We start from the raw sequence: 27,119 nt of genomic DNA, 5'->3' as shown, positions 1-27,119 counted from the left end.
TTCCCCTGCCGTGGGGTCCACTCTGACTCGAAGTGCTCCCGTAGGACAGAGTGGAACTGCCCCTGTATGTCTCTTCACAGGAGCAGACAACCTCATCTTCCCCCTCCCCTAGAAAAGGCTGGTGATTTTGAACGGCTAACCTTGTGAATTGCAGCCCACCACACCACCAGACCTCCTCATTGAGTCAGTGCTGACTTACAGCAATGCTGTGAGACAGGGTAGAACTGGCCCTTTGAGTTTCCAAGACTTTCGCTCTTTACTGGAAGAAGAGAATCTTGTCTTTCTTTCTTGGAGCTGTCTGGTGGTTTTGAACTGCTGATCTTGGGAAATTAACCGCCCAATGCATAACCACTAGACCATCAGCGCTCTTGGACCATAGGCCTAGGGAAGGGGAAAAACTCATTTAACTCTTTTTTCCGTTCCCACTGCAATCCTAAGGAAGGAAAAATATAGTTAAATAAATCGAAAGTCTGCAGCCAGATGGAAGGAGGCTTATTTAATTTACTCGAGAGAATAAAATTTGTGAGCCCTGTAGCAGTATGCTAACAAGCAATGTGTTAATTTGACTTGATCCCGATCTAGCCATTAACGTAGATCCTTCAACAATTCTTCTGCCATTCTTTGTAATCATTATAATGAAAAGTAATTCCGGAGTCACTTAATTATATTGCCTGTTAAACATGAAGAGGAATCCATGAGTCCCTGGATATAAAACCAGAACTATTCATGTCAGTGATTTCCAAAACTCAGAATTTGGCTCACCTTGGAAATCCCCCAAATGGTACTGATAGCTTTAAATATTGGCCACTGGTTCTCACAGGTGGGAAGTACAGTTTAAATGTAATGTATCACTTTACAAAAACCTGTGTGGGAAGGGGAGCAGTAGTTGGTGTCCCGGTTGGCTCTGGTCTGACATCTGATGGTTCCGGAAACGTTTCTCGGTTGTGTTGCTTTCCAGCTAGTTGGCACTTTGGATGAATCACTGTACCTTTGGAAGGTTTTACTTTCTTGTCTGCTGGCTGGGCTGAAGGTCAAATGAGGTAATGCAGTGGGATTGGTGGAGCGCCTGGCACACGGTAAACATGTGAATCACACTGCTCACACTCACTGCCGTCGGAGTGGATCCTGACTCGTGGTGGCTCGATAGAGCAGGCTAGAACTGCCCCTCTGGCTTTCTGAGGCTGTGACTCAATGAGAGCACAAAGCTTCATCTTTCTCTCGAGAAGGGGTCTGGTGGTTTCAAACTGCTGACCTTGTGTTTAGCAGCCCAAAGCGCAACCACAGCACCACCACCAGGGCTCCTCAGCATGTGCTGTGGTATTGCAAGAACAGGGAGGGTGGACGTCTTGCTCAAGGACAGACAGTAAGTTCTGGAACACTCGGGACACCCTGAGGCAAAATTAGCGGATGGCATCTGGTGAACTAGTTGGAGTCCTGGCGGCTGTGCTTCTTAGCGAGTTCGTGTTATCAGCTCTCGTGAAGGCTGCAGTGAATGGGGAAGAGAAACGTGTATGTGGGGTGTGTGTGTGTGTGTGTTCGTAACTTCTGTTCCCCTCTAATTTGACCTACAACAGTGCTGCATTTGTATCAAGCTGTCTGTTTATGAAACTTGGGAAAACGTTGCTCCCACTCCAAAGTAGTAAAACGATTCCAAAAATTCTGAATGAATTTCTTATTCAACCAGCCGAGGTGTGCGGCAGAAGCATGACCTGGCCTCCATGAATTCCCTCCCGTGACGGAATGCTTCCCAGGCCCTGCAGTGTCTCAGGAATGCGCTGTGACATCAACACTCCCGGTTCTGCGAGGCGGAGGGAGCAGGAGACACAGGGAAACTGGGTCCAAGGAGAAAAGGCCACACCCAGACAAGCTTTCCTGTAGGCGGGACCAAGGGTATTTGGGCCCTACCTCCCACCACTCACCCTGCTCCCCTGACTCCTCCTGCCTCAGTCTGTCTCTGTACAGAGCTCTTCCCATCTGAAATCAACAGGGACATTTTATTGATCTTTAAGACTACCTGCTGCCAGAGTTAACTTAACACCCAAACCCCACACATGCTTTTTGATTCTGTTGATTCTGACTCACGGCGACCCTGAGGACAACTGCCCAGAGAGTTTCCAAGGATACAGATTGCCTCAGCTTTATTCCATCAAGTGGCAGGTGGGTTTGAACCACTGATTTGCAGTTAGCAGCCCAGCTGGTAGCCTCTGTGCCCTCAGGACTTCCGGAACATGTGGGATTCTATCTATTAATACACCAACACCAATGGCCGTCCATGTGATTTCTCCTCTCACTGACCCCATGAGTATGCTCCTCGGGAGTCTCGGGGCTGAGCTTTCACGAGCTCTGCATGCCTTCGCTGTTTGCGCAGTGTGTCCAGTGAAGACCGGGAGGCCAGTCTTCCAAGGACCTACGTTTGGGGCTATTCTTTGGAGCCCAGATGAGCATTCCATCTGGCAGTGCTTTCTGACACGGCTCCGCCCTGCAGCCGGCTTTTTATACTGGCTGCCACCGTCTGCGGGCTTGATTTCAACTTAGGGGGGGACCGTAAAGCCTTTTGGATTCCATTAGCTCCTTACAGTCCTCTGGCTGGATTTTCTTTCTTTTTTTTTTTTAAAGACTTATTTATAGACATCTAAGATGTGTTCAGGTATAACTCATGGTGTCCCAGGTACTGTATTAATATAGTCATCAGAGGCTGTATTTTTTATGCCATTTTGAAATGTCTCAGCAATGATCTCACCTGAAAGAAAACCTATTGGGTAACTTTTTGAAATGGATCCCAGCCTTAGGTGAAAGGAATGTATTAAACCCCCCATTATCCTCTGGGGCTTGCTGGGAGAGCTTGCATTTTAAAGCCTATGAAATATAATACGAGGGGATCTCTGAGGCCAGGAATGAAAGGCCGGCGGAAGCTGTGGACCGCAGTGACCTTGAGGCTTTGCAGCTGGGTGTGGGTGCAGGCTTCTGCATGCCTACTATTTTAATAGCCTCCGTGAGAGCAACCAAGGCGTACTGCACCAGGCTAGTATTTCAGCCCCTTCCTTCAAGGGGAAGAAAAGAATAGATGTTTCCTTTGGGGGTGGCGGGCATTAGAGAACAGATGTGCAATGCTGGGGGACAGGGTCACTGAACCCCACTAAGGGAACCCCTCGGTGCCTGACATCCGGGTCCAGCCACTTGTAGCAAGGCAGCAGAGAAAGAAACTATCCCCAACTCTGTGTGTGTGTGTGTGTGTGTGTGTGTGTGTGTGTGTGTGTGTGTGTGTGTGATCATTCTCTTACAGAGGAAATGTTTCCAGTGAGAGGGCCTGTGTCTACAATCTGGATATCTTGTTGTTAAGTGGAATGCTGGTTGTCAAGACTACTGGGTGTAAAAGGATTTGACCTTCACTTGGCTCCAGGGGTGTAATTGGGTGGTTTCACACAAAAGTAAATTGTTCAAATGGAACACTAGGAAAAACAGAGACTTTTAGAAATAAGGCTTATGAAGACAGAGGGTGAGATGCCTTTGGGGGCCAGGGTGGAGGTGGGGCAAGGGAAAGAGGCTGGTAGCACCTGATTTGTCTCCCTGGAAGTTGAAAGAAGGTGACTGTCCCCTCTTGCATGGCATTAATAAGATGTGGATTTCCTAAGCCTGCTCAGTTGCGCCCCGTTATTGTGGGACGCATTGGTGGGCCTGTGCTCGGTGCAGGCTGTCTCAGGTGTGAATAATTAAACGAGAAGGGGAGAAAACCCGACCCAGTCTCTCAGCAGTGGAGTGACACTGTATGCACAGTTCATTTATGCAAATCCCACTCTTGGTCCTCAGCAGGAAATTATGCCTTTAGAGATTGCAAATTAAATCCTGTGGATAATTCCACCCTTCCTTCTAAGCCACGTGCAGGAGTCTCAGAGTAAGCGTGAGATAGGAGAGTGAATCCACTCTTTGCTCCATCAGATCCCGCTCCCACGTGCCTCTGTGGTAGGTGTATGTCACCCCTTGTTCTACTGGAAGGTTACGCGTGCATACCCAGTAGCTCAGTGCACCGCCCACTGTTGGGTGTAGAGAATGCAGCCTCCCTCGGCGGTGCATTTTTCATTCTGGGGTAGCACATGTGTTGCTGGAAGCTCTGCCACCAGCATTTGCAATGCCAATGGGGTCACCATGGTGGGCAGGTTTCAGTGCAGCTGCCAGACTTAGAACAGACTCGACAGGAATAGGTGGCCCTTTTTAAGGTGTTAGACACCGAAAACCTTAGGAATAACAGAGTGATTTTTACTGCCTGAGGATATAGTCCAATGCAGACCTGGCGATCTACTTACAAAATCCACCAATGGGATCTCTCTGGATCACAACAGAGTATTGTCTGATCTCATGATTAAGAGCGAACCCTGGTGGCATAGTGATTACAAGTTTGGCAGCGATCCTCAAGGTAAGGCACTTAGAAACCATTTGCTCCAGGGGAGAAAGATGGGGCATTCTACTCCCATAAACAGTTAAAGTCTGGGAAACTCACAGGGGTAGTTCCACCCTGTCTTTTAGAGTCACTATAAGTCAGCATCGACTTGTGGCAGTGAGATTGGCTTTTGGCGTAATGATTGACAGGGCTGCAAGAATGAGCTCAAATGTAAATGCAACTGTGAGGCTGGCACAGGACTGGGCGACCATCATGACGCAGAGCCAACCTGTAACATATAAGGTTCGCATATACAAAAACCTGTGAATAGGGACTGTACCCCGTGGACCTTTAAGGAAATTTTCGAAGGAAACTTGACCTTCCATCAACAATAGTTGTGCCATCATGCTAAAACCAGTGAGTGGCCACCACTAAAGGTACTCTTCTTACCCTCGCGCTATGTAAGAGGTACACAGCAGAAGTGTGACAGCATCTTGGGCTAGGTACTTGACCCATCTGTGCCACATTTTGCCCGTGGGCTCATTTGACATACTGCCTATCTGCTTCTTGAGTTGCTCCCAAGGCTAAATAAGATATTTCAGGTGAGATACTTAGTGGTTGGTGCATCGTTCCTGTTGAATAAATGTCGCTGCTACACCTTGTTATGACTACAAAAATATCTTAGCCACCTACCGTCTGTGATAACTTCGTGTTCTAAGTAATGATGGAGAGTAGCATTTAAATTAACTATGACTTAGTGTCCACCGGCATATCCTTTCCTTTTTAAATGCGATTCTTATATTGTGGACTGCCAGAAGGACAGACAATCCTGTCTTTGAAGAAGGATGGCCATCATGCCTCCTTGGAAGCAAGAATGGCGAGACTTGGTCTCACACACCTTGGACATCTTGGCAGGAGAGACCAGTTCTTGGACAAGGACACCCTTCTTGGTGAAGCGGAGTGGTGGTGACAAAGAGGGTGCCCTCAAGGAGATGGGTGGACACGACCATGGGCCCAAACGTCACGACCATTGTGGGGCAGGTGCGGGGCTGGGGCGTGTGTTGTTCTGTTGAACATCATGTCCCGTGAATCAGAACTGACTCAACAGTCCCTAACAACACCACCAGGTGATTAGCTGCAATTTTTAAAGTTTTCATTTTCCCGTCAGGTAGCGCTGAAGAGTTGTCGGTTGGTTTCCGTTTGTCCCCTCTATGCATTTGTGCTGGTATCTCTCCACATCCGCTCCCATTCCCGCGGCAGATGCCCGATCTGTCATCGCATGCCAGGCGTGCGGTTGCTCATTCCTGTAGGTGGGTCAGTCACGCTCGTCCTGGTACTAGTCTGTTTCAACGAGTTGTCAGGACGGAGCGTCCTCAGGAAGGTGCCAGGGTCTTGAGTCGCTTACAGGCCGCTCCACTAGCTGAAGAACCAGGACCTTACCAGAGTCAAAGCAAAGAAGACCTGCCATCGTAAGTCTGACCTGCAGCTCAGCCTCTCTTAGCCCTTGCAGAAGTGTCCCCTGTATTGTGACAGCAGGAGCATTCAAAAGGTCATGGGAAGATGGAATTAGCTTTTAATTCCACTTTTCCACAAGCTTTTTAGAGCCCCCTAATATCTATCTGGGTACTACTGTACCGAGAAGGATCCCTGGTGACACCGTGGATTAAGTGCAGGGCTGCAAGCTACAAGATTGCTGGTTCAGACCCACCCACTGCATGGGAGGAGGAAGACAAGCAGTCTATTCCCCGTCAAAATGGAGTCTTGGAGACACCAAGTAGCCATTCCAATTCTACTCTGTCCTATCGGGTCCTCCAGTCATAATCCGCTCGGTGGCAGTATTTGGGTAGTCTGTTAAGAATCCCTCTTCTTTTTTACTATATTCATTAATAATCTAGCTTAGATTCTTAACCTGTGATGCTAGCTTAGAGGCAAGGGTGGACAAGGCTTTGTCTTCCGTCATTTGGCCGTGTTGCCAGTCTCTGCAGAAGGACGCCATGCTTGGGAAAATGCAGGGACAGGGAAGAAGATGAAGGCCCCCCTGGGATGGATTGGCACCGAGTGGCCACAGTGAGCTCAGGCACGGGGACCATGGTGAGGATGGTGGAGGACCAGGCAACACAGGTTTGCTCTGGATCAGAACCAACTCCCTGTCACTAGCAATAGTAACAAGATGCTAGCTAGTTACCATGAAGTTTATAAAGGTGGAATTCTGGCAGCATACCTGATTTTACTGTGCTTCGTAAATCTCACTGCCACCGAGTCGATGCTGACCCATGGAGACCATGCAGACAGGGTAGAACTTCCCCCTGTGAGTTTCCGAGACCGTGACTGTGAACAGGAGTAGGAGGTCTGCCTTTGAGACTGTGGTTTGAAACTGTGGACTTGCTCTTTGCAGCCCAGTGCATAACCACGTGGCCACCAGGACTCCTACATGGACTTCCCGGGTAGTGGCTGGTTCTTCCTATTTTCCTTTACCAATGGAAGACTTTGGCAACTTAGTCTTGAGCCACTCTATCCCAGACATTTTCTTAATTCTCATCATATTTCCAGATTTGCCCTGATGCTAGGACACTCTTCAGTCTCATGTAAGCAAAGATTGTCCATGCACCAGGAAACCAATGGTTTTGTAGGGCTCGCTTTATTGAAATCTATCTATTGCAGTATTCTGAACTAACGATGTTCTGCAACATCTCCAGGGCATACTTTGACTCTGAGCTTACAAAGTTCCTCGGTTGCCAAATGGTTAGTGCACTTATCTGTTAGCTGAAAGTTTGGAGCCTTGAGTCCACCCAAAGGAGCCTTGGAAGAAAGGCGTGGCTATCTACTTACCCAAAGCTGTCCATTGAAAACCCTAAGGAGTCCTACTCTGACACTCCAAGGGTCACCATGAATCAGAATCGACTTGATGGCAATTGTTTTCATACTTTAGTACCTAAAGTTAAGAAGAATGCTATTTGGAGATATTTCTAAGAAGATCTACTGTATATACTCGTGTATAAGCCGAGTTTTTCAGCACAAAAGAATGTGCTGAAAAACTGGGGTTCTGCTTATACACGGGTCAGTGGTACCCCAGCGAGGTGTAACATCTCGCTGCCCCCTTCCACCCCCCAGGTATTGGGACAAGCACCCGTTATCTCGCAGGTGATTGCCGTTCCTCCGTCGTTCATTCAAAGCCCCGCTGATACTGCAGGGCTTTGAATGTTTGTTTACTCACATCTAACCAATCAGAGCTGTCCTACGACATGGTGCTAGCTTATTTGTGAATTATAAAAATGAACAATAAATCCACCCTAAAATGGTGAGATCAATATGTTAACTTAGTTAACTGGCTTTCAAGAAGAACTGGTCTTCGAAGAAGAAATACCTGTGCTTCCACTTTTGTTATTCCGCGGCCCCGCTGAGTGAAGGCCTCAAGAGTGTCCCAAAGACCCAGAGGAACCCAGCCCCACGGCATGAAAAGCCGCCCTGACTACAGGCATCAACATCGAGATCCAGTTTGACTTCTTGCAACTGGGACCCTTGCTCGCCACAGCCTCCTGAAGCTAGCCCCGGGACATTTGCCGGACTCATTTCCTCCTGGTGCAAATGGCCTGTAGCCAGCAAAGTTCACAATCGCGCCTTGCTCGCGGTGGGCGCGAGCGAGCACGGAGTGTTGTTCACAGCCCGCAGCACAGTCGCCCGTCATCACCCGGCCCGTGAACAGTTCCCAGGCTGGCGATAGCAGTTGAAAGTAGATTCCAAACAGAGCGCGCACTTGTAAGGCCCATGAAAGCTTCATACTGTTATGAGTGACTGGCCTGCAGTGATCTTCTGTAGATGAATAAGTGTTATTTTGCATTTACTATGTTCCAGGCAATTTCTTAAAAATATATATTCCGCCCCACCCCTACCCCCCAAATCTTCTTGGAGGCTTAGGGATCACCATCGTCACTCACTAGCTCATGAAACTGAACTTGAGCGTCTTAATTGTTGTCTTCCACAAAGGAGAGGCTGAGTGGGAGAGGCTTGCTGCTGCACCCCCAGCAGGGAGAGCCCAGCCACTCATTCTCTCTTTAACGACAACTGTGCTCTGTTGCTGACTGATAGGTGGGAGGTTCCGGGGCACCCAGTGGCCCCTCAGGACAAAGACTCGGCCATCATTTCTGAGAAATCAGTCGCTAAAAACACATTAAGCTCGGCTCCTCTACCACATTTGAAGGCCCCATCCGTCAGTCAACTCACCAGCCGCTGTAGCATATAGTTTATGTCGTCCGTCAGCCTCTTCACTGAGGGCCTGGGTGCGGATACAGCAGGGCACCACACGGGGCTAGCTTTGCCTTCGGGGAGTTTCTGTCTAGCAGAGAAAATGGTGATATTTGTGAATAGGTGTTAGATTCCAACACAAAGCAGTGCTGTTTGAAGAAGAGACTATCGCTTGTTCTAATGGAGCCCGGATGGCAGAGTGGGTTACAGAGTGGGCTGCTGATTACAAGGTCAACAGTTCAAATCCACCAGCTATTCCATGGGAGAAAGATGAGGCTCTTACAAATATTGACAGCCTGGAAAATCACAGGGGCCGTTCCACTCTTTCGATAGGGTCGCTAAGGGTCGAAATTGACTGGGTGGCAGTGAGTTTGGCTTTGGGTTAGTTTTAATATCTGTTCTCAGACTTCAGAGACTAGGGGGAGAACCGAGGAGGCCAATGAAGGAGCTTCTCCCAATGCAAGTTCCCGGATCAGCACACAGCCTGTGTCTAATTCCCCGACGAGGCAGCAGAGGGTTGAAGCAGGCCTGTGCGTGGTCAGAAAGCGCACGCGATTCAGAGACCGCTCACTCTCTGCAGAACGACCACAGCAAAGTGTGACAAGGCAAAGAGTGATTCCAGGCCTTCAACGCAGAGACATAAAATGCCTGGTGGAAGAGGGAGGGAAAAGAAGCGACACTATGAATATGTTTTTGCTTTGCAGTCACTGAATTTAAACTAGGAGTTGTTTAACCTATGGGTCTTCCTAAGATGTACTGCACAATGCTCAGCTGTTATGTCATAAAAAGATAGCAGGCTCGTCTGTCTACTCAGCTAGCAACAGTATGGAGTTTTACTTTTGGAAGTACAAAAGCTGTGCTGAATTTTTTTTTTAATCTTTTAACATTTGAGTAATACAAGAGTGTTCATTTATTTGAAAAAGGGCAGGCACGGTGGTATTAGAATGCAGAAAGGCCACGTAGAACAGCAAGCAGTGTTTCTCCAACTTCTTCCCAGCAAGGAGTTTCTATCACAGTTCTGGAAGGTCGTGCTGGCACCTGCTTGGGCGTGAATCGCCGGGTATTTGTTGAGCACTTATTCTCTGCTTCTTGAGTGGAGCAAGCAGTTCACTTGCTGGGCTCTTAACAGTCAACCTAGAGGCACCTCAGAAGAAAGGCCTGGTGATCTACGTCCCCAAAGCAGCCACTGCAAACCCGATGGTGTCCAGTTCTGCTGTGGCTCACATGGGGTCGCTGTGAGCCAGAGCCCGCTCAGTGCAACCGGGTTGCTCTGCTCAGAATTGGATCAGCTGTGGATTGCCGCCTGGCTCCCATTCTTAAGGCATTTGTAACTTGAGGTAAAGGCATGTGCTCTATGTCACCATTGGTTGGTCACTTCACAGAGCTATTCAATCATCTGTCATGTGGCCTAACTGCATGATGACACTGGGGAGGGGCCAGCCTCAGCATTTGTGCTTACGTTTGATGGGATCTTGGGAAGGGAGGTAGTTTGATGAAGGAGATTCTTAGGCGATCAAGTGTGAGCAGAGGCCCGTGGAGGGAGGGAAGGAGAGAGGAGGGCATGCTGACTCGGAGACGGAAACCTCCTGGCCCTTTCCCTTTATCCCCCTTTTATTTTCCTCACCACTGTGGTTCCAGTTTCCCGCGCCTTTATTTATTTGTTATTGATTATTGTTGTCAATGCAGAGGTGGTGCCACCAGTGCATGGGTAATGGGATGAAAAGATCGTGGCGCTTGGAGCCCCTCCCGTGTGTGTGATAGATGGCTTGCCAGCTGAGCATTCTTTACACGCACAAGCCAGTGACTTCCGCCCTCTCTGCCTTGTTCAACCACGCCATTACCCATTTCCAAATTCTCCTAGGGCCCTTAGCAGAAACTCCGTGTCTTTGCAATTTTCAGAGCAGGTTTGGGTGTACAGACCCTTGGGGAGCACTTGGTCAGTTTCTGGCTCTGCCTCGGGCGCTCTCGAGAAGCAGCATTTCTCTGCTGGCCCTCCTCCGTGGCTTCAGAAGGGTTTGTCTTCTCTCAGCCTTGGTTTCCTCCTCTGGAAGGAGAGGTCATCGTGGGAGCTTCTCAGCCTGGTGGGGAGCACAAACGAGTCCACGCCCATCGTGCTGCTGGTGGGGTGTCTCCACGCGGCTGTTCTCAGTCATCGGAGCATCCAGGATTTTGAACGCTCCCCAAATGATCGTCATGTGCAGCCAGGGTGACAGTCCCTGGTGCTGTGCCTGATGCTTAGACTCGAAACCAAGCCCACCGCCACTGCTGCCAGAACTCCGTCGTGACCTACAGGACAGAGCAGAACGAAGCCATAAGGCTTCCAAGGGGGCATATCTTTCTGGAAGCAGGTTGCCACCTCTATCTTCCACCGAGCAGCTTGTACGTTGGGATCACTAACCTTCGGGTTGGCAGTCAGGGTATCTAGCCTGGGTGTCACCAGGGTGCTTTATACAGAGAAAGCCCGTGATTAAATGGACTCACACTGGTATGGCTCAGATGAGAAGGTAGGAGACCCAGCATACGCCTTCATTTTTCCCATATGTAAAAGGGGCAAACCTAGTGCTGACGTTGGTTCGGTCTTGCCTTGTGACCGCGTATCTTCTCCGGTCTAAGTAACTGCCATCGTTCCTTTTTCCATAGGTGACTGAGGGCCACTGGAAATGGGGAGGTGTCACGGTGCAAGTGAACAGTGCCTTCTTCACCGGCATCTACGGGATGTGGAACCTGTACGTCTTTGCCCTGATGTTCCTGTACGCGCCGTCACACAAGCACTATGGGGATGACCAGTCGAATGGTGAGTGCCAGGCAGCACACCTGGACTCGGGACAAGTAGCTTTCTGTCTTTGCAAGGTGCCAATTGCTAAGGCTCTGGGTTTCCCCAGTCACACTCTTCCCCAGAGACTGCTTCTAATGCTAGACACAAGGAGCAAACACCCCCGAAGACTCTAGACCTACCCCAAAAGGCAAGGACTCTCAGCCCTCACTCTTTGTTTAAAGTGCATTGAAACAACTACACTTTCATCTAAAATATGTCACAATTTTAGAGCAAAAAAAATTAAATGTGCCTCTCTCAATTTTTGAACCAAAATGGACTCTTGGAGAGTATGCCTCGCTCGCGCGTTCCTGGAGCTGAGCCCGAGACATCAAGTGGCGGGTGACTGGGTCCTGCGAGGTGAAGGTAGAAGAGTCTTCCTCTGGCGCCTGCTCTTGGTTCCTGCCAGCGTGTTGGGGGGCACGCCTTCCAATTAATGGCCGTTCATTCTCCTGTCCCCACAGCCTTCCTGCTATGTGTCAGTGCGTGCTGTCTTTCCCCATCTCAAGGCTGCAGAACCCTAAAGTACCGGTGCTGCCAATGAGCTTTGAGGAAGCTGAGTGCCCAGAGGAGGGGAGGCCTTGCCCAGGCTTCTCCATGGCAGAGGGAAATAGCAACCACCGACCCACCTGGTGGCCAGGTCAAGGCCTGCTCTGATCGTTCCTGTTGTTTTGGAGACTTGGCCTTACAAGGTTTTGCTCCAACTTTCTCCTCTCCTCTCTTCTTGATTTATACCTGGTTCACCACAGCCAGGTACTTACTGTTCTCAACACGGATGCTGCGCTCTCTTAAATCTGTGCCCTTCACTCTACCTCCGGCCCAGACTGGGGCTTAAGTTCCTGGGCTTCCTGTGTGGCCAAGGGTCAGCCTTGCTCATAGCAAGTGCTGTCTGATGAAGGGATCGGCTGGCCTGCTTCCACCGGGCCTGGTGAAGCCCTACCCATCTTTTAGGCTCACATGCAAAGCTGTCGTCTCCTGGGAAACTCTCCTTGACAGCCCAGTTAGAATCCAGCGGATCACGCTCGGTGGAATGTTGTTTCCTTCGGATATTCGTAGGTCTCAGTCATCAAATAAGTTCCAGGAGCACTAGGATGACCAGCGTTAATGAGGTTTGACTCAAGGCACCAAGGTATACCAAGGCATAAAGTAGATTTTAGTAGACTAATTTATACTCCAAGTTTGACGGAGAGAACTAGGTGCAGATAACACTATTTCGCAAAATTATTAAATTCTTTGACCTCAGTACCCTTTTTCCGAGTAGTATGTCTTTGTTGGACTGGTGTGCTGAGAACAGGCCTGGGGGAGCGTGGTTACACTTTTCCTATGACTTTTATATGTAAGGCCCCAGTAGTAAGTGAATGTGCCCAAACTTTCTCTCTCCTCCCAACGCATTAGCTTCTTTCTCATGGTCAAGGACTGGTGCGAAAGGGCGCTTTAAAAATGGTGAGTGAGCGTGTGTGTTAGAAAGAACAGTTCAGATTAGCCTGCCTGTTCCACAGACGGGTCATCGATGTGGAGAGGATGCAACAAGACAGAGGGGAAGACATGAGTGGGGGAGACAGAGCGGCAGAGTGGGGGGGCGGGGTGCTGAAGGTCCAGGGTGAGAGAGTGGACCCAACCACCATGCCGCTGGTCCCATCTTCACCACCTCTGCATCCCAGATGCCAGACGTCTCTTCCCTGGGAATCTTTGACCCCTTTGGGCTAAAGACTTCGTGTCACCATCAGGTTCAGCCAGAATAAAGACTTCTTCTGGCTTATCCTCTTCCTCACCCTTGCTGCCATCTGTAGCTTTCTAGAAAGCTCGGGAGCGAGGGGCTGACTTCTCCATCAGGTTTACTCCATGTGTGCAAAGTGCAGGTTTACTCCATGTGTGCAAAGTGCAGGTTTAGTCCATGAGTGCAAAGTGGGAGCTTGCTGCCAGCCCATCGTGCACCTCCAGGCTCCAGCGGCAAGGAGTTCAGGGCTTGTGAAGAAGACTCTTCTTTCATTTCATACCCCTGTTGGATTTGGGGAGCCCTGGTAATGAAATGGGTACCCGTTGGGCTGCTAGCCACAAGGTTAGCATTTCAAAACCACCAGGCTTTCCTCCAGAGGAAGACGAGGCTTTCTACTCTTGTAAAGCAGTACAGTCTCTGCAGCCCACAGGACAGTTCTCCTCTTTCCCTGTAGGGTCGCTACCACTTGACGGCAGTGAGGGAGTTGAATATGGGCAGGCGCCACATGAACCTGTCTTGACTTGAGGCTGATCCCCTGGTAACTGGAGTTCCTGACTTCCAGGGAAATCGTGCTCAGAGCAGTCACCGCACTTGCTGCCGTGTGGGGATGATCATACTGACAAGGAAAGTTCTGGGTATGGACCCCGGGCTGCTGCTGCTGCTCGTGGATGCACAGTCAGTTCCAACTCCCGGTGACCAGAGCGGACCAGCTCTACAGTGTTTTCACGGCTGGGAACTTTCAGAAGCAGGCTGCCGGTCGTTTCCCAAGGCCCCTCGAGGTAGACTCAAACAGCTGCCCTTTCAGCTCGTCCTGGAGCGCCAAATAGCCATCGATTTTCCAGTCGTATTTTCTCTAACTCAGCAAATCATTCCATCTCTCTGCGGCACCTCTCAGAACCCCGAATGGTCCCTCACAGTCCTCCCGAGCCAGGAAATCTCTGGTTCTCTTTCTTCTTGCTAGCAGAGGACTGACTTCCTGTCATTAGGGGCAGCCAGGGCGGATAGCTGTCTCTAGGGAGTACCTTTCAGATCCTAGTGACGATGGTCCGAACTCCAGCATCGTCCACAGACAGGAAGGTTGCATACCACCATGGGGAGCAAGGTGTTCTTCGGCAGCCGTCATCAGAACCTCTCACGCTGTACCACACGAACCCTGGTGGACTTCAAATCCTCCAGTGGAGCGTAGCAGGTGGTCCCTGGCTCATCAGTGTGTTGTGTTGAAGATAACCTGATCTGATGTTCCATAGAGCACTTGATGCATTCTCGACCAGGGCTCACACGCTGCTAGCTCCTGGCCAAGCGGTGTTTGGCCATCTCCGTGTGTCTTCGGCTTGACCCCCGCCTGGGACCTGCCACCCTTCAGGTGCTTGGGATGCTGATTCCCCTTCACAGAGCAAAGCAGGCCCTTTTACCAAGGGGTCTCTCCGGACCCCATGCTGGGCCTCAAGATCAAAGCCTGGAACCTCCAGTTCAAGGATCATGTGACCTGGCACGGTGTACGGTGTCCTTCCTTGATTGGGCTCTGGGATCATGTATCCTCCCTTCTCTTACACTTTCCATCTCTCCATCTGCCCCCAGATCGGGCAAAGTACCCTAGGCATTCCGGAGTGTTTGCCAAGAGATTGGAATTCCTTAAAGGAGCTAATTTGAAAGACATGGAAACTTTAAAACAAAAACAGAAACGCTCCCTGTAAGGTGGGGGTGGGAGAAATACACTGTATTTTTAAACTTGCCCTGGATGGCATGCCTTGCCCTCCCCCAGCCTCCATGCTTTTTTTTTTTTTTTTTTTTTTACTTTCTCATGGAAAGTTTTTATTTTTAAGTTGTCCTGGAAGGTTCAGCACCAAGAATCTGGTCTCTTGCTCTGGAGAATGGGTCCCAGGTGTGGGGTCTTACTGTCTCCGTGGGATTCCTCCTGAGGCACTGCTGGGGGAAAAACAAGCAGCAGCAGCAGCCTGGTTTCAGGAACTTTGCAAGCGGTTGCTACCCAGGCAAAGGCCTCCTGGGGATCCGACAAGGGGAAGAGCCCTTGGAGAGGGCTATTTGGTCTGGGCACAGGGAGGAGAAGCCAGGGCACCAGGTCTGGAGGGCGTGAGCTGGGTGGGGGTGGAAGCAGAGCCCGGCGCCTCCTTTCTTTGGGTTTGTGCATGGTTTCTTGAATAGAGTTCCATTGTTTTTAGAGCGTCGATGGAATACAATTGTTTACTCTCATAAGTAAACACTGAACCACTCAGCGCGCAGCACTGTTTTCCCTTGGATAAGTGGGATAAGATCAGAGTCGCGGGAGGTGGAAACAGCTCGGCCCTTCTCTTAAGGAGTTACTAGTGGTGTGATCTGGCAGGCAAGACTTCCTCTGCTGCTGGGAGAACACCGGCTGGGATGAGGGAAGCCTTTGGGGGGCTCCATCATCCCCCTTGGTGCCACAGACATACAGGTGATCACCATGAGAATGCTATCCGCCTCAAACAGCTGTCCCCTTGGCCCTTGACGCACTTCCCCGTGGACCCTGCATGCATCCAGGCTGCCATTCCCAGCTGCTGGCATCCGGCAGCAGATGCATCTGTGGGTCTGTCTAGCACCACAAATCCCCCGCAGCCACTGAGATGAAGCCAGGAGCCAGAGGGAACCAGGGGTTGCGTTTCATCTATTCCATCTCTGAGATACACTCAGGCTCTGTAGGCCCCTTTGCCATGGCTGATTGTGTGAATATGGATCGCCAGACATTTCTTCTGACGTGCTTCCAGCCTTTCAGTTAGCAGCCAAGCTTCAACCATTGATATCACTGGGGGTTGGGAGGGGGTGTGTGCTGATTTCAGAATACAAGCCTTTCAGCTCAGTGGTTGTCACTGTTGTCCCTTTCTTATTTTTCCTGCCCTTACCAATAAGAAACACGTCACAATTTTGGAAGGAGTTCTCCTTTGCCTTAGATGGGGAAAGACAGCATGTGAGCGTGCCAAGGACAGCAGATGGAGGGATTATCTGTGGAATTTGGAGACAAAAGGAGGGCTTCCGAGTCCACCTGTGTGACTGCCATAGCTCACTTCCATTCCTCAAGGAGAAATATTTGGTCTTCAAAATACAATATGAACCTGTGGGCCAGGGTCCTCATTTCAGTCTGCAAGCAAATGGAGAAATCGATTGCGTATTTGAATCTCTGTATTTTCATCTGTAAGGTCCAGCCGCCATATTGAAGAGAGTTAGAGGGCATGTTAGGTGCCCAGCCAAAATCAAAACAAAACTCCCTGCCCTGGGGCCCACCCTATGACTCATGTCAACCCTATAGGACAGGGTAGTACTTGCCCTGTGGGTTTGAGACTGTAACTCGTTAGGGGAGTAGAAAGCCTCTTCTTCCCCTGTGGACCAGCTGGTGGTTTCAAACTGCTAGCCTCTTGATTCACAGCGGAATGCATATCACCCGCTATGCAAGCCGCAAGAGCGCCACCATGAGGCACCGCTATTTCTGTGTGCTGTGAATTCTCTTTCCTCGGCTCTCCAGGTCGTCCCTGTTGTTGGGTGGCTGTTTTTAACTGTAACACATTGGCCACCGGCTGCCACAATGCACGTTGGTGGCAAGGTTGGCTCTAGGAAATGTGAATGGTTAATTAGGAGGCAGCATAGTTTAAAGGCAGGCGCCTAGCTGTTTGGATTTGAATCTCAAAGTTGCCGCGGTCCAGCTTGGGGCTTGGGCAAGTTACTTGCCCTGTTCTTCTTCAAGGGAAGGAGAGTGAGCATGCTAGTGTCTGTCAGAGGGCTGCTAAGATGATGACAAGCATGTAGCCTTTAGAATGGTGTCTGGAGCCTGGTGAGCACCTTTACATAAGGGAGCCAGGAACATATAGGCAGTGTCTTCGGCCCGCTGTAGGCTTATGCACATTTTCTCTCACAGTCATATCAATAGCTGTGGTGTCAACTCATGGAACTCCTCATGAGACATGCTAATTGCAAACAGGAATTCCACTTTAGGGACTTACATTCAGTATCTCTTTCTAAGTGGTCTTCAGTGAAAGGGATTCCTGAGGGAAAGGCTTGGAGGTGGTGATCACACCACTGGGGTGGCCAGGACTGTCCTTGAAATGTTGATGGAGCCCGCAGACATGCAGATCACATAGCTGGCTTTGAAATTCTGAGGCCCCCACAGATATGCAGATCCCCAATTAGCTTTGACCAGGAGATGAGAGGCTTGCAGGGGCGCTGAGGAATGTCCTGGCGCCAAGTGAATAAAGCTGGAAGAGCTTGCACTGAGATTCTAATGCCTGGCGGCATCTGCCCTCCCTCCTGAGGCTTTGCCCTCCAAGGGGACAGCCCCCAGGACCATTCGCAGCCACATGGGCTGGCTTCTGACCTGCTGCCAAGGCCAGGCGAGCTCTTGTGCTGGACTCTAGTGGAAGGCGGGCATTTAATAGGAGTAGTCTACTGCACAGCCACTGAGAAAAGGGGCTACAATGACCATGTGGCATAGACGGAGGGCTTGGTTATCCAGTCTGCAGGGCCAGTGGGGGGCGCGGCTTCATGGATGCCCTGATGTTAACTCCTGTAGCTAATGACAGAGTGTTAGACCTAAGGGCAGGGCCAAAGCTGCCTTGTAAGTTAGGCTGTGGCATCCCAGTGGAACAGTGTTTGTTTATTTTATCCTTGCTTTGAATTAGGAAAAATTGCAGTCCCAGCAAACAGATCGTATCATAAGTGAACAGCACACTAACAGACAGAGTTATTACTAGTGTTCCCCAGCACCAAAACCCCAAGCCAAACCCACCCCCGTCCCGTCCTTCTGTCTCAGAGTGACCATTCAGGGCAGGATGGAACTTCCCCTTGTGAGCTCCGAAGACTAACTCTTTCGCAGGAGTAGAAAGCCTCGTCTTTCTCCTGCGGAGCTGCTGGTGTTTTCAAACTGCCAGCCTCTTAGTTAGGAGCCCAACATGTAACCACGACGCCAGCGGTGTGCGCAGTGTGCACCACCTCCACGCGGCCCGTCCAACAGAGTGCAGTTGGTTCTTGACCTTCTCATTGCTCATTCCTAGTTCCACATCCTCGGACTTGTTCTACAGCAGGCAATCGGCCGCAGGGATTTAACCTTCAGAAGCAGATGCTGGCCCTGCCGACTGAGAAGAGGCACTTAATTCGTTTTTAGCAGCGAAACAGCTCTGTCCACGGAGCACGAGTGGGCCACTCAGAATCCATAAAAGCAGCAAGTTCAGAGACCCAATTCTGATCTCCCTTCCTCACTGAAGAAAACTCTGAGGTTTCTGAAATGTGTGACATACGTTGCCTTGTCCAATCGGTTGTTATATCTAAGCAGGTCTTGCTTGCCTGTGAACAATGCAGACCTTTTGTAAATAAAGCACCCTTGCCTACCCTCCTCCCCTACCCAGGGGGGTGGGTGGGTGGGGTGGGGTGGGAGTGTCAAGGATGGTACACTGGCCAAACCCACAGAGTGGACCTGTTGAATCCAATGCTTGTCACGCTCGCTCCCCGCTCTACCATGTGCCCGCTTCGCCACTGTGGGGCGTGGCGTCCCAGCCAGCTTCCTCGCCTAAAACATCAGTGTGGTTGCGGTGCCCCTCACAGGGCAGGAGTGTCTGAGGCCTTCACGGGCACGTCAGGCACAAAGTCAGCGTTCATCATTACCATGGAACCCATCAGGCAGCGAGCTCACGCCTGTGACTAGTGACTGCTTCCTGGCAGACAGCCGATGGCAGCAAGACTGCCAAGATCAAGGGGGAAGTTGGGGATGTTGCCTTTGTTCTTACATGTTGTGAGCCTCAGTGTTCCCTGTGGCCTGAGAACGGTCTGGTGGGAGCGGGGGTGGGGGGCAGTTGTGACTGAGCTGAATCCAGCTTTCTCCTACTTCCCCCGTGCACACCTTTAACACCACAAACCCTGTTGCAGGCGACCTGGGCGTCCACAGCGCGGAAGAACTCCAGCTCACCACTACTATCACTCACGTGGATGGACCCACCAAGATCTATAAGTTGACCCGCAAGGAGGCCCAGGAATAGGAGGCGGCTGCAGCGCCTGGCTGGGACTGTCTCTCCACCCACCAGCCTCTCACTAGAGAGTGGAGCCCGACCAGAGGGACTCAGTGCATAACCAAGTCCCGTGTGGCTCTGAGCTCGGGTTTGTCGGACCAGCGGCACGGACATTTGTCGGTTTGCCTTCTGACCATAGCTTTGGGAAGAAGACACTGCGGCCACTGGTGCATCGGGTGTGATGACAGACCTCTGGTATGACCCATTTCTGTGACTGGTGTTAACGAGTGACATAGTAACAGCCGGAGCAGGGGGCTAGGCCACCTCCTGTGTTGGGATGTACTCCTTGGGGGATGATTGGGGCCAGCAGATTGTTGGACTCTACCTTGTGTTAGATTCTAGGATCAATGTTAACATCCTTTTCCGTCCGAGATAGACTGGGGTCCCAGTCTTCTCACTCGTAGTCCATGACCACTTTTGTTTTGTTCCTATTTATGTCACCAAGTAGCCTATGGAGTTAATATTTAAGTTGTCATCTCTAGAGGCGCCCCTGTTTTTTATGACGTAATGTAAAATAACTGAATTTCATCCAAAAGTCCACGACACCAAGGCATCTCAGCTTTGAAACCAAATCTTGCGTGTCCATGCTAACCTGTCTGTTGGATGTGGGTTAAAAAAAAAAGTGTTTGCTAAACTCCCTGGTAGGATGTATTGTATTAAATGGCCTTTGGGTCTGAAATGCTTTTTTTTAACATCTTGCTTAGAATGTGTTTTTCTTTTGATAAGATGCTCCAAACAGCCTCCAAACATGTAGATCTGATCATTTAAATAAACCTGTCTGTATAAGCCTATGTGTACACGCATATACCCTCCCCCGCCAACCCATGCCCTTGCCCATGCTTGGAGACTCCTGTTCCTGCTGAATCTCTGGGGTGGGAGGCCGGTGGGGTGTGGGGGAGGGATCTTTGTTAAAGGGTCCTTAACAATATGTGGCCAACAAATCAAAGTGTTTGGGGACAGTGTGGATTCAGGAACTGGAGTCAGTGGTTCTCTACTGGGCGGCTAACCTCCCAAGGCTGTTAGCGAATGCGCATATGCGCAGCAGTAAAAAAAACGGGAGGCAGAATTTGTAGGCTCTGGAAAAGAGCTACTCTTGTTGTTGGGTGCCGTCTAGGTGTCGGTTCCAACTCATAGCGACTCAGCGTCCTACGGAACAAACCATCGCCCTGTGACAATTGTGTCCTCACAATTGCTTTTATGTTTGAGGGCACCGTTGCTGCAGCCACTGGGTCCATCCTGGCCGTGGGTCCTCTTTTTCCTGTCCCTCTCTCTTACCTAGCATGTGGTCCTCATCCAGGGACAGGTCTTGTTAGGGTTCTCTTTCTGGCCTAAATCTCAGCCTCGGTCCTTGGCTCCACGCGAGAAAGATTTCACGCCGAAGCCGGGCTCGTGATCCAAGTGAATTTAATGAAAGTTCAAAGAAGCATCAGGTTTTACGCGGCACCCATAGGATTCCTTTGACCATGAGGCCTGGCAGAGACTGCCCCAGGTCACGCAAGGATCTCTCTCCTCCCACGAAGACAACCAGACCATCAAGCAAGACAAGCCAAAAGACCAAGCGCCCAAGAGGCCCTCTCCCTTCCGGTCCCTGCCTTTTCAAGGGTTCCCGGGGGAGGTGTGGTGAACGACCCCAGGTCGATTCCATTGTCTGAATTGCAATCACCCGGCCCAGGTGGGCTGCTCCAGGTGTAACGCCCATCCAAGCCCACCGGCGGGAAAATCCAGCTTTTATCTTTTGCTGGCTCTCCTGGGCATGCGTAAATGGACTTTGCAATTCCCTAGGCTAAGCTACCTAACAGTCTCTGCTGACCACTTACTCTACTGCCCTCCAGCAGCCTGGCTCCTTGTGTAACACACCCTGCCACTGGCGAGGCCACCGGGCTCCGAGCAGTGAGGTTAGATCTGGGGAAGCCCTGTCTCTTACTGGCTACATGATCTCCTTCAAGCCGTGTGACCCAGTAGCATTAATGACCGTCACCTACCTCATAGGTTGTGGTGAAAAGTCACTGTAGATGGACATACCTATTGCTGTCAAGGTGACCCATGGCGCCCCTACAGGGCAGATAAAACTGCCCCCTGGTTTCCAAGGCTGCCATCTGTAGGGAAGCAAACTGCCACACCTCCCTCCCACGGAGCAGCTGGTGGGCGCAGGCCACTTACCTGACCTTTCCGTGAGCCGCCAAGCCGCCACACCACCAGGGGCCTTGGTAAAGCATCCAGCCTGGCGAACACCTTCCCGCAGTCTGAACACGCAGCTTCCTGCAAACATTCTGTATCTCGGTGACCTAGTTCATGAAGACACTCGGGAAGGGAAGATGGTGCTTTGGGGCCTGGAAGGGATGGTGAGTGGGGGCAGGGGGGACCGTGGTGGCTCTGGGGATCCGTTCCCCGGGGCCCTTCCCAGACCTTTTCCTGCGTTGATAAAGAAAGAGTCGATGGCCTAACATCGAAGACACTTCCCCAGGAGCCCCGAGGGTGACAGGATTCAGGTTCTGCCCCTGCCGTCCAGTCCAGCAAGGGAGATGAACGGAAGACGGGGGGCGTGCCTGGTCCCAGAGGGCGGAGGGGGGGGCTACCCTGAGGACACAGTACAGGACCCGAGGTAACCCTTAAACAAGGAGCTCTTACCAAGGCCGACGGGCAGAGGGAACTGCAATGTCCACATCATGGAGGAGGCAAGACACGGGGTGGGGGTGGGGGGCCTTTGGGTCAGGCTGGTCCTCACGCACCACGGGGCGCTGCCAGCAGGAGGGCGTACCGGAGCGGTCCGCCCACAGAATGAGAAGGGCCTTCCACGCAGTGCGGGCCATAGGACCGAGCCTCTGGGCGGGAGGCAGAGACAATATGATTACACTCACAGGAGGAGCACGGGGCAAGCCCAGCAAAGAAGCCCCCAGCTGGAAAGCCAGGGCAATAAAGGGGGCGCAAACGCCCTGCCATGGAGCCGCCCTGATGCTCCTCTCCTCGGGAGCTGAGATCGGCCTGTGGGTGTCAGGGACTGTTCCTGCTTGATGCGGGTAGAAAGCCCTGTCTTCCTCCTGCGGAGGGGCTTGTGGCTTTGAGCTGCTGTCCCAGTAGCCAGATGGTAGCCAGTGTGCAGCCAGGGCTCGCTCTGGGCCCCGGTTATTTTGGAGGTCAAATGGGCGAGAGGTGAGCGTTCTCGACGTGGGCTGGTTGCAATGAGAGGGCCGAACCCTAAGGAATGGGTCAAAGGATTGTGAGGTCTGCAGCAGAATTGAAGAGTCCCGCTTTTGGAAGCGGTAGGTGGAAAGTAACTGTAGCTAAGCCTAACCACACACGGGAGCTCTCTTAGGATTGTCTAGAGTATGGATCCCGGGAGAGGGCAATTCACGCGTGGGCGTCCGGCCAGCGCTAAGGCGCCTCAGCACCTGCCATGCGCAGGCCTTTCCTCTCCAGCAGCAGCGCTTTTGTCGCTGGCGTCTTGGCCACCTCGCCATCACGTACAGCCAGGAGAAGAGCTCCCCACGGGTTCCTCCCCAAGCTGCACCCCCACCGTGCCAGGCAACCCCGAGCAGAGAGTCAGGCCAGATGGAAGCTAGGGGCCCAGCCTGTGACCTGGGGGCCGTTTTCAAAGCCTGGAGAATCTGGCAAAAAGCCCCCCACCAAGACCAGCTGCTGAATCTGGATTCCCTTGGATTGGTTCTCCCAAACCTCTCCAGAAGGTTTGCCAAGTGGGGGTAGTCCGCTCTCGGGGGGCGGGGCGCAGGAATGGCCCGGGGGACTGCAAAGGCAGACACCGACACTGGATGGACACTGGATCGTGGGCTTTCATGGGAAGGTTTTTAATTGCCCGGGGGTGGGGGGAGGGGGGCATGGAGTAACTTTTTTTCTTTTCTGAAAAGAGGGCAATAAGTCAGCGAGTTTGGGAATTTGTGTTTAAGAGGAAATGTCAAGCCGCCGTTAGAAATGACACATTGGTCAGCGGGAGTTGAAAGTCATGAGCAAGGAGAAGAGGAGGCATCTGGGAGTTGGAAAGCCGAGGGGTGGGGCAGCATAGTCCAGAGGAAGAACGGGAGTGAGGGGGGTCTTGAGACTGGAAGATGGGGGTGTCAACGAGCAAAGTTCATGGTGGGGGGGGGGGGTAAGACATCAAACAAGGTGAGCTATCCTGAGATAGCTCCTGAGCAACAGCACTGAAGGACTAGGAAAGGCCTGTGGGGCTTGGTGGCTTAGCGGGGTGTAACCTTCGCATAAAGAGCCCGGGTAGCACAGTGATGAAGAGTCGGGCTGTGCCAGTGTGCCTCCTAGTCCCGACGAAACACACAATGAACGTCCTTGTCACTCTGGGCAAGAATGGGCTGAGTCGATAAGTCTGAAGGGTGAGAGCCAGCCATGGAGGAAGGAGGGAGTTAGACAAGTCCAAGCAGTTCAGAGGTTTGGTACCCAGGGCAGCGGTCTGGAGATGGGGACGACACTTGGGGTCTGAGACAGGGGGAGCGCAGCTGGAAGGGGCAGGAGAGACTCCGGGCTACAGGAGGCGAACTCCCAGGGTGTCCTGTCTTCTCCACAAGCATGAACCGTGTGTTGTTGGAGTTCTTGTGCTAACGAAGGACTCCCTCTCCAGAATCTCTGTTCACCGCAGCCGTTCTCCATCAGCGGGAAGTCCAAGAACCCCTTCAGCGGGGAGAAAACTGTCTTGTCTGAAAGGATCATCCATGGACAGGGGTTAAAAAATTAATCATCGGCTTCACTTTCAGAAATCATTAGAATCTTCACATGGCTTTGCAGACTAGGTTAGAACCTGAATATACAATGTTCCAGGTGGCTGCTTTTGAAAATAAGGAACTTCACTCCCAGATCCAACAAACAAGTTACCTCCAGTGGCAAACGCAAATGGGTAACAAAATCCGTTTTACGTCAGCCCACCACGTTTTTATTATGCCATCGCAGAAGAAAACGTTCGCCTGAACGAAATCCGCGGTTCCCTGGGTGACTTCCTGTGAGGTGGTTGTTGTTGTTATTGTTGTTGCTGTTGCCCTCGTGTCCAGCAGAGTGAAACACTGCTCTGCCCTGTACCAGCCTCACCAGTGTGGTTGATGTTTGTGCCCACTGTTGCAGCCACTGGGTCAATCCCTCTGGAGGGGCTTCCTCCCTCCTCCCTCCACTGCCCTTGTACTTCACCACGGCTGGATAGCAGTCAGGTTCTTTGGGGGCAAGGGGGGGCGGAGGTTTGATTTTGAGTTTCCATGTGCCTTGCGGCTCTACCATTTTAGATCCTTCCTTTCTTCCTGCTGTCAATCACCTGGAAGCAGCTGCCAGGGGAAGTGGGATTGGGTTGCTCGGTGGCTGCGGAGTGAGTTCCACTGAAACAGGGCTCAGCTCAGCCACAGAACATAGTCCCAGGGCCCTCACAGGCACCGAGCGGGGAGTCCGAATCCAGCCAGGCTGGTGGACGAGCCGGGGAATGAGCGCACGCCCTCCCGCTACCTCGGATGCTCCCGGACGACTGAATAAGCATGGCTTCCTTGGGACTCTGGTCATTCGAGCTAACTTTGCTTCCTTTGATGGAATTCATCATCCGGTTATGATAGTGCAGCTGAGAAGACCTGTCAGTTCTGTCTGCTTGGTAAGAGATATCTTCGTTCCCCCTTTTAGAAAGGTACTTTTGATCCTGCTGTGAACCGGAACCGTTAGGACTTGTACCAACTTGCTGTCACCCGCCATGTTTTGATAGATGACCCATGTCGTCCTCTAGGGTTAACGTGGTTTCTGCGATCACAGCCACAGCCCCTTCCTGCTGACACCGAGTGCCCCAGCGCTCCTTGACCATCTCCTGCCAGGCCGTACTGCCCCTCGACACCAGCTCTCTCCTGAAAGAAAGTCCTTTCGTATTCACCCCAGACCTTTCCCTTGTGCGTTTGCGCGTTTCCCTGCTAAACCTCGTCATGGCACCTGCCCCACGCAGCTCTTCTCTGCAGTCTCACCTTCTCTGTTCCTCAACCCGCCCTTGACACATGGTTTCCACAGAGTTCCCCCATCGCTGCCAGCTGTTCACAGTTTTCTGTTCTGAAGTACAACACCCAGGCTGTGATTGTGTGACAATGCCACCTCCTGGACAAGGGCTGGGGGTGTTACCTGCTTGGCTGCTGTTTACCTCGAGGCCAGCAGTTCGAAGCCAGCTAGTCCACAGGAGAAAGATGAAGCTTTCTGCTCCAGGAAAGAGCTACACTTTCAGCGACACATGGGGCAGTTCTACCCTGTCCTCTAGTTGGCGTCGCCTCAGTAGCAGTGAGTTGATTTGTTTGTGTTTGGCTTGGTCTGTTCCTCGGAGTTGCACACCCAGACTGCAGCCCACACGTTGAAGGAGCAATAATATAACTGCTACGGGTTCATCCCTCACCTATGGCATCAACCACTGCATGGGTGTTACGTTCATCCAGTATGATCGCGCTGGACAAGAGACGCATGCAGAAACAGGAACGGCGCAGACCGCTCACTCTTCCTCCAAGCACCCAGGCCCATCCGAGGCTCCTCAGCAGGTGCTCAGGGGTTAGGGCATAGCCACTCATGTGACTGTGGCCTCGGGGTCGTGGGTCCCATGTGGTTCCTGCGGTGCTGTCCAGGTCACTAAGTTCATGCCTCTGAGTGACCCCACCACACTCTGCTTGGATGGACGCCCGCCCTGCTGGAGGAGACCCCTGCACGGCATCTTTGGAGTCTGCAAGAAACCCCTGCCTGGGCGTGTCCAGCTTCTCTCCTAGAGCCAGCAAATCCACCTCAGCCATCTCTCCTGCAGGTGACACAACCCACCACCTCTCCATCGTCAGTGTCAGCCCTTGGCCCACGTTCCAGCTTTATAGTTGGAGTTCAGGTGGTTCTCAGTGCAAGGACCTCAGGTCCAAAAGAAGTGTTCTGCTCCTGCCTCTTGAATGGCCAGGAAAGCCCCAAATCTCTGTGAGAGTGACCCCTTATACACTCAAGCCTGACCTTCCCACCCACAGACCAGTCTCCTAGGTGGACCACGCAAGCTGATGATGTGGCTAGCAAACGGACCAATCCCTGCAAGCTGCTTACACAGACACATCGGTTTTGAGATTACAGCCTGGCCGATCGTGCCCGGAGAGTTGTGAACCCAAGACCAGGAAGCCCAGCTAGATGAGAGCTCCTGCAGACCAGCTCGAGGTCCAGAGAAAATGGATTTCCACCAAAACGCTTGGTTTTTCTCTTTCTTTTAAGTAATGCTATCAGTACCACCCTCCGTATTCAAGCAACATGTTGTGAACCTATCCATTCAGCAGGTAAAGTGTACCTCTAGCTTTTCAAATAAGTGCCTGCCTTCCCAGTGCAAACGACAAAAAAGGAGACGGGTTTCAATTGCTAGAGAATTCACAATTGAATAATCCACCCCAAACCAGAAAAACCTTCCCCAGACCTGGCCTCTCTCCTTTGTCTGTCTGTCACAAGCAACCAACACACACACACACACACACACACACACACACACACACACACACACACACACACACATCATTGCTCTTATATCCGCTTTGTTCACATCTTTGTCTCTTGAGTGTGCTTAGTACTGTATAATAGGAGTCCTGGTAGTGCAGTGGTTACTTATTAAACTGAGATCCCCAAGGTCAGTAGTTCGAAATCACCAACCTCCAAAAGACAGAGGGGGCTTTCTACTCCTGTGAAGAGTTCATCTTGGAAACCCACAGGGCAGTTCTAGCCTGCCCCTTAGGGTCCCTGTGAGTCGGCATCGACTCGATGGCAGTGAGTTTGGTTGGCTTTGAGTAGTATGCGATTTAAAAACTTACCCTGGGTATTACCCCGCCCAGGCAGAAAGCAGCTCACCGTCCGCAGATGAAAAGTGAAGCGCGGCAGTGAGGGCAGGCCGTCCGTTGAAGCGCAAAGTTGCACTGAAGTCTTCCATCTCCAGCCCTCTCTGCCTTTCAAGTAGCATGTTTGTAGCAGATGAGTCAA

General features: G+C 51.5%; 1 protein-coding gene and 1 long non-coding RNA gene across 2 annotated transcripts in view; one reads left to right on the top strand and one right to left on the bottom strand.

Moving 5' to 3' along the window:
- The window catches only part of WLS (Wnt ligand secretion mediator), a 128,223-nt gene extending 108,265 nt beyond the window's left edge, over positions 1 to 19,958 (top strand). The window contains exons 11-12 of the mRNA XM_075557285.1: positions 11,258 to 11,411; positions 19,033 to 19,958. Coding sequence (XP_075413400.1) covers positions 11,258 to 11,411; positions 19,033 to 19,142 — 264 coding nt within the window. The 3' untranslated portion in view covers positions 19,143 to 19,958. The remainder of the gene's footprint in view (positions 1 to 11,257; positions 11,412 to 19,032) is intronic.
- LOC142455790 (uncharacterized) lies at positions 501 to 27,119 on the bottom strand. Its single transcript, XR_012785924.1, has 5 exons — positions 26,954 to 27,119; positions 21,801 to 21,994; positions 21,333 to 21,431; positions 8,597 to 8,708; positions 501 to 5,810 (listed from the first exon to the last, which is right to left on the bottom strand). It is a non-coding gene; the product is annotated as an uncharacterized LOC142455790 (long non-coding RNA).

This window comes from Tenrec ecaudatus, chromosome 1, assembly GCF_050624435.1.
Source record: "Tenrec ecaudatus isolate mTenEca1 chromosome 1, mTenEca1.hap1, whole genome shotgun sequence".
Taxonomy (NCBI): Eukaryota; Metazoa; Chordata; class Mammalia; order Afrosoricida; family Tenrecidae; genus Tenrec; species Tenrec ecaudatus.
This window is presented reverse-complemented; position numbering and strand designations above follow the sequence as displayed.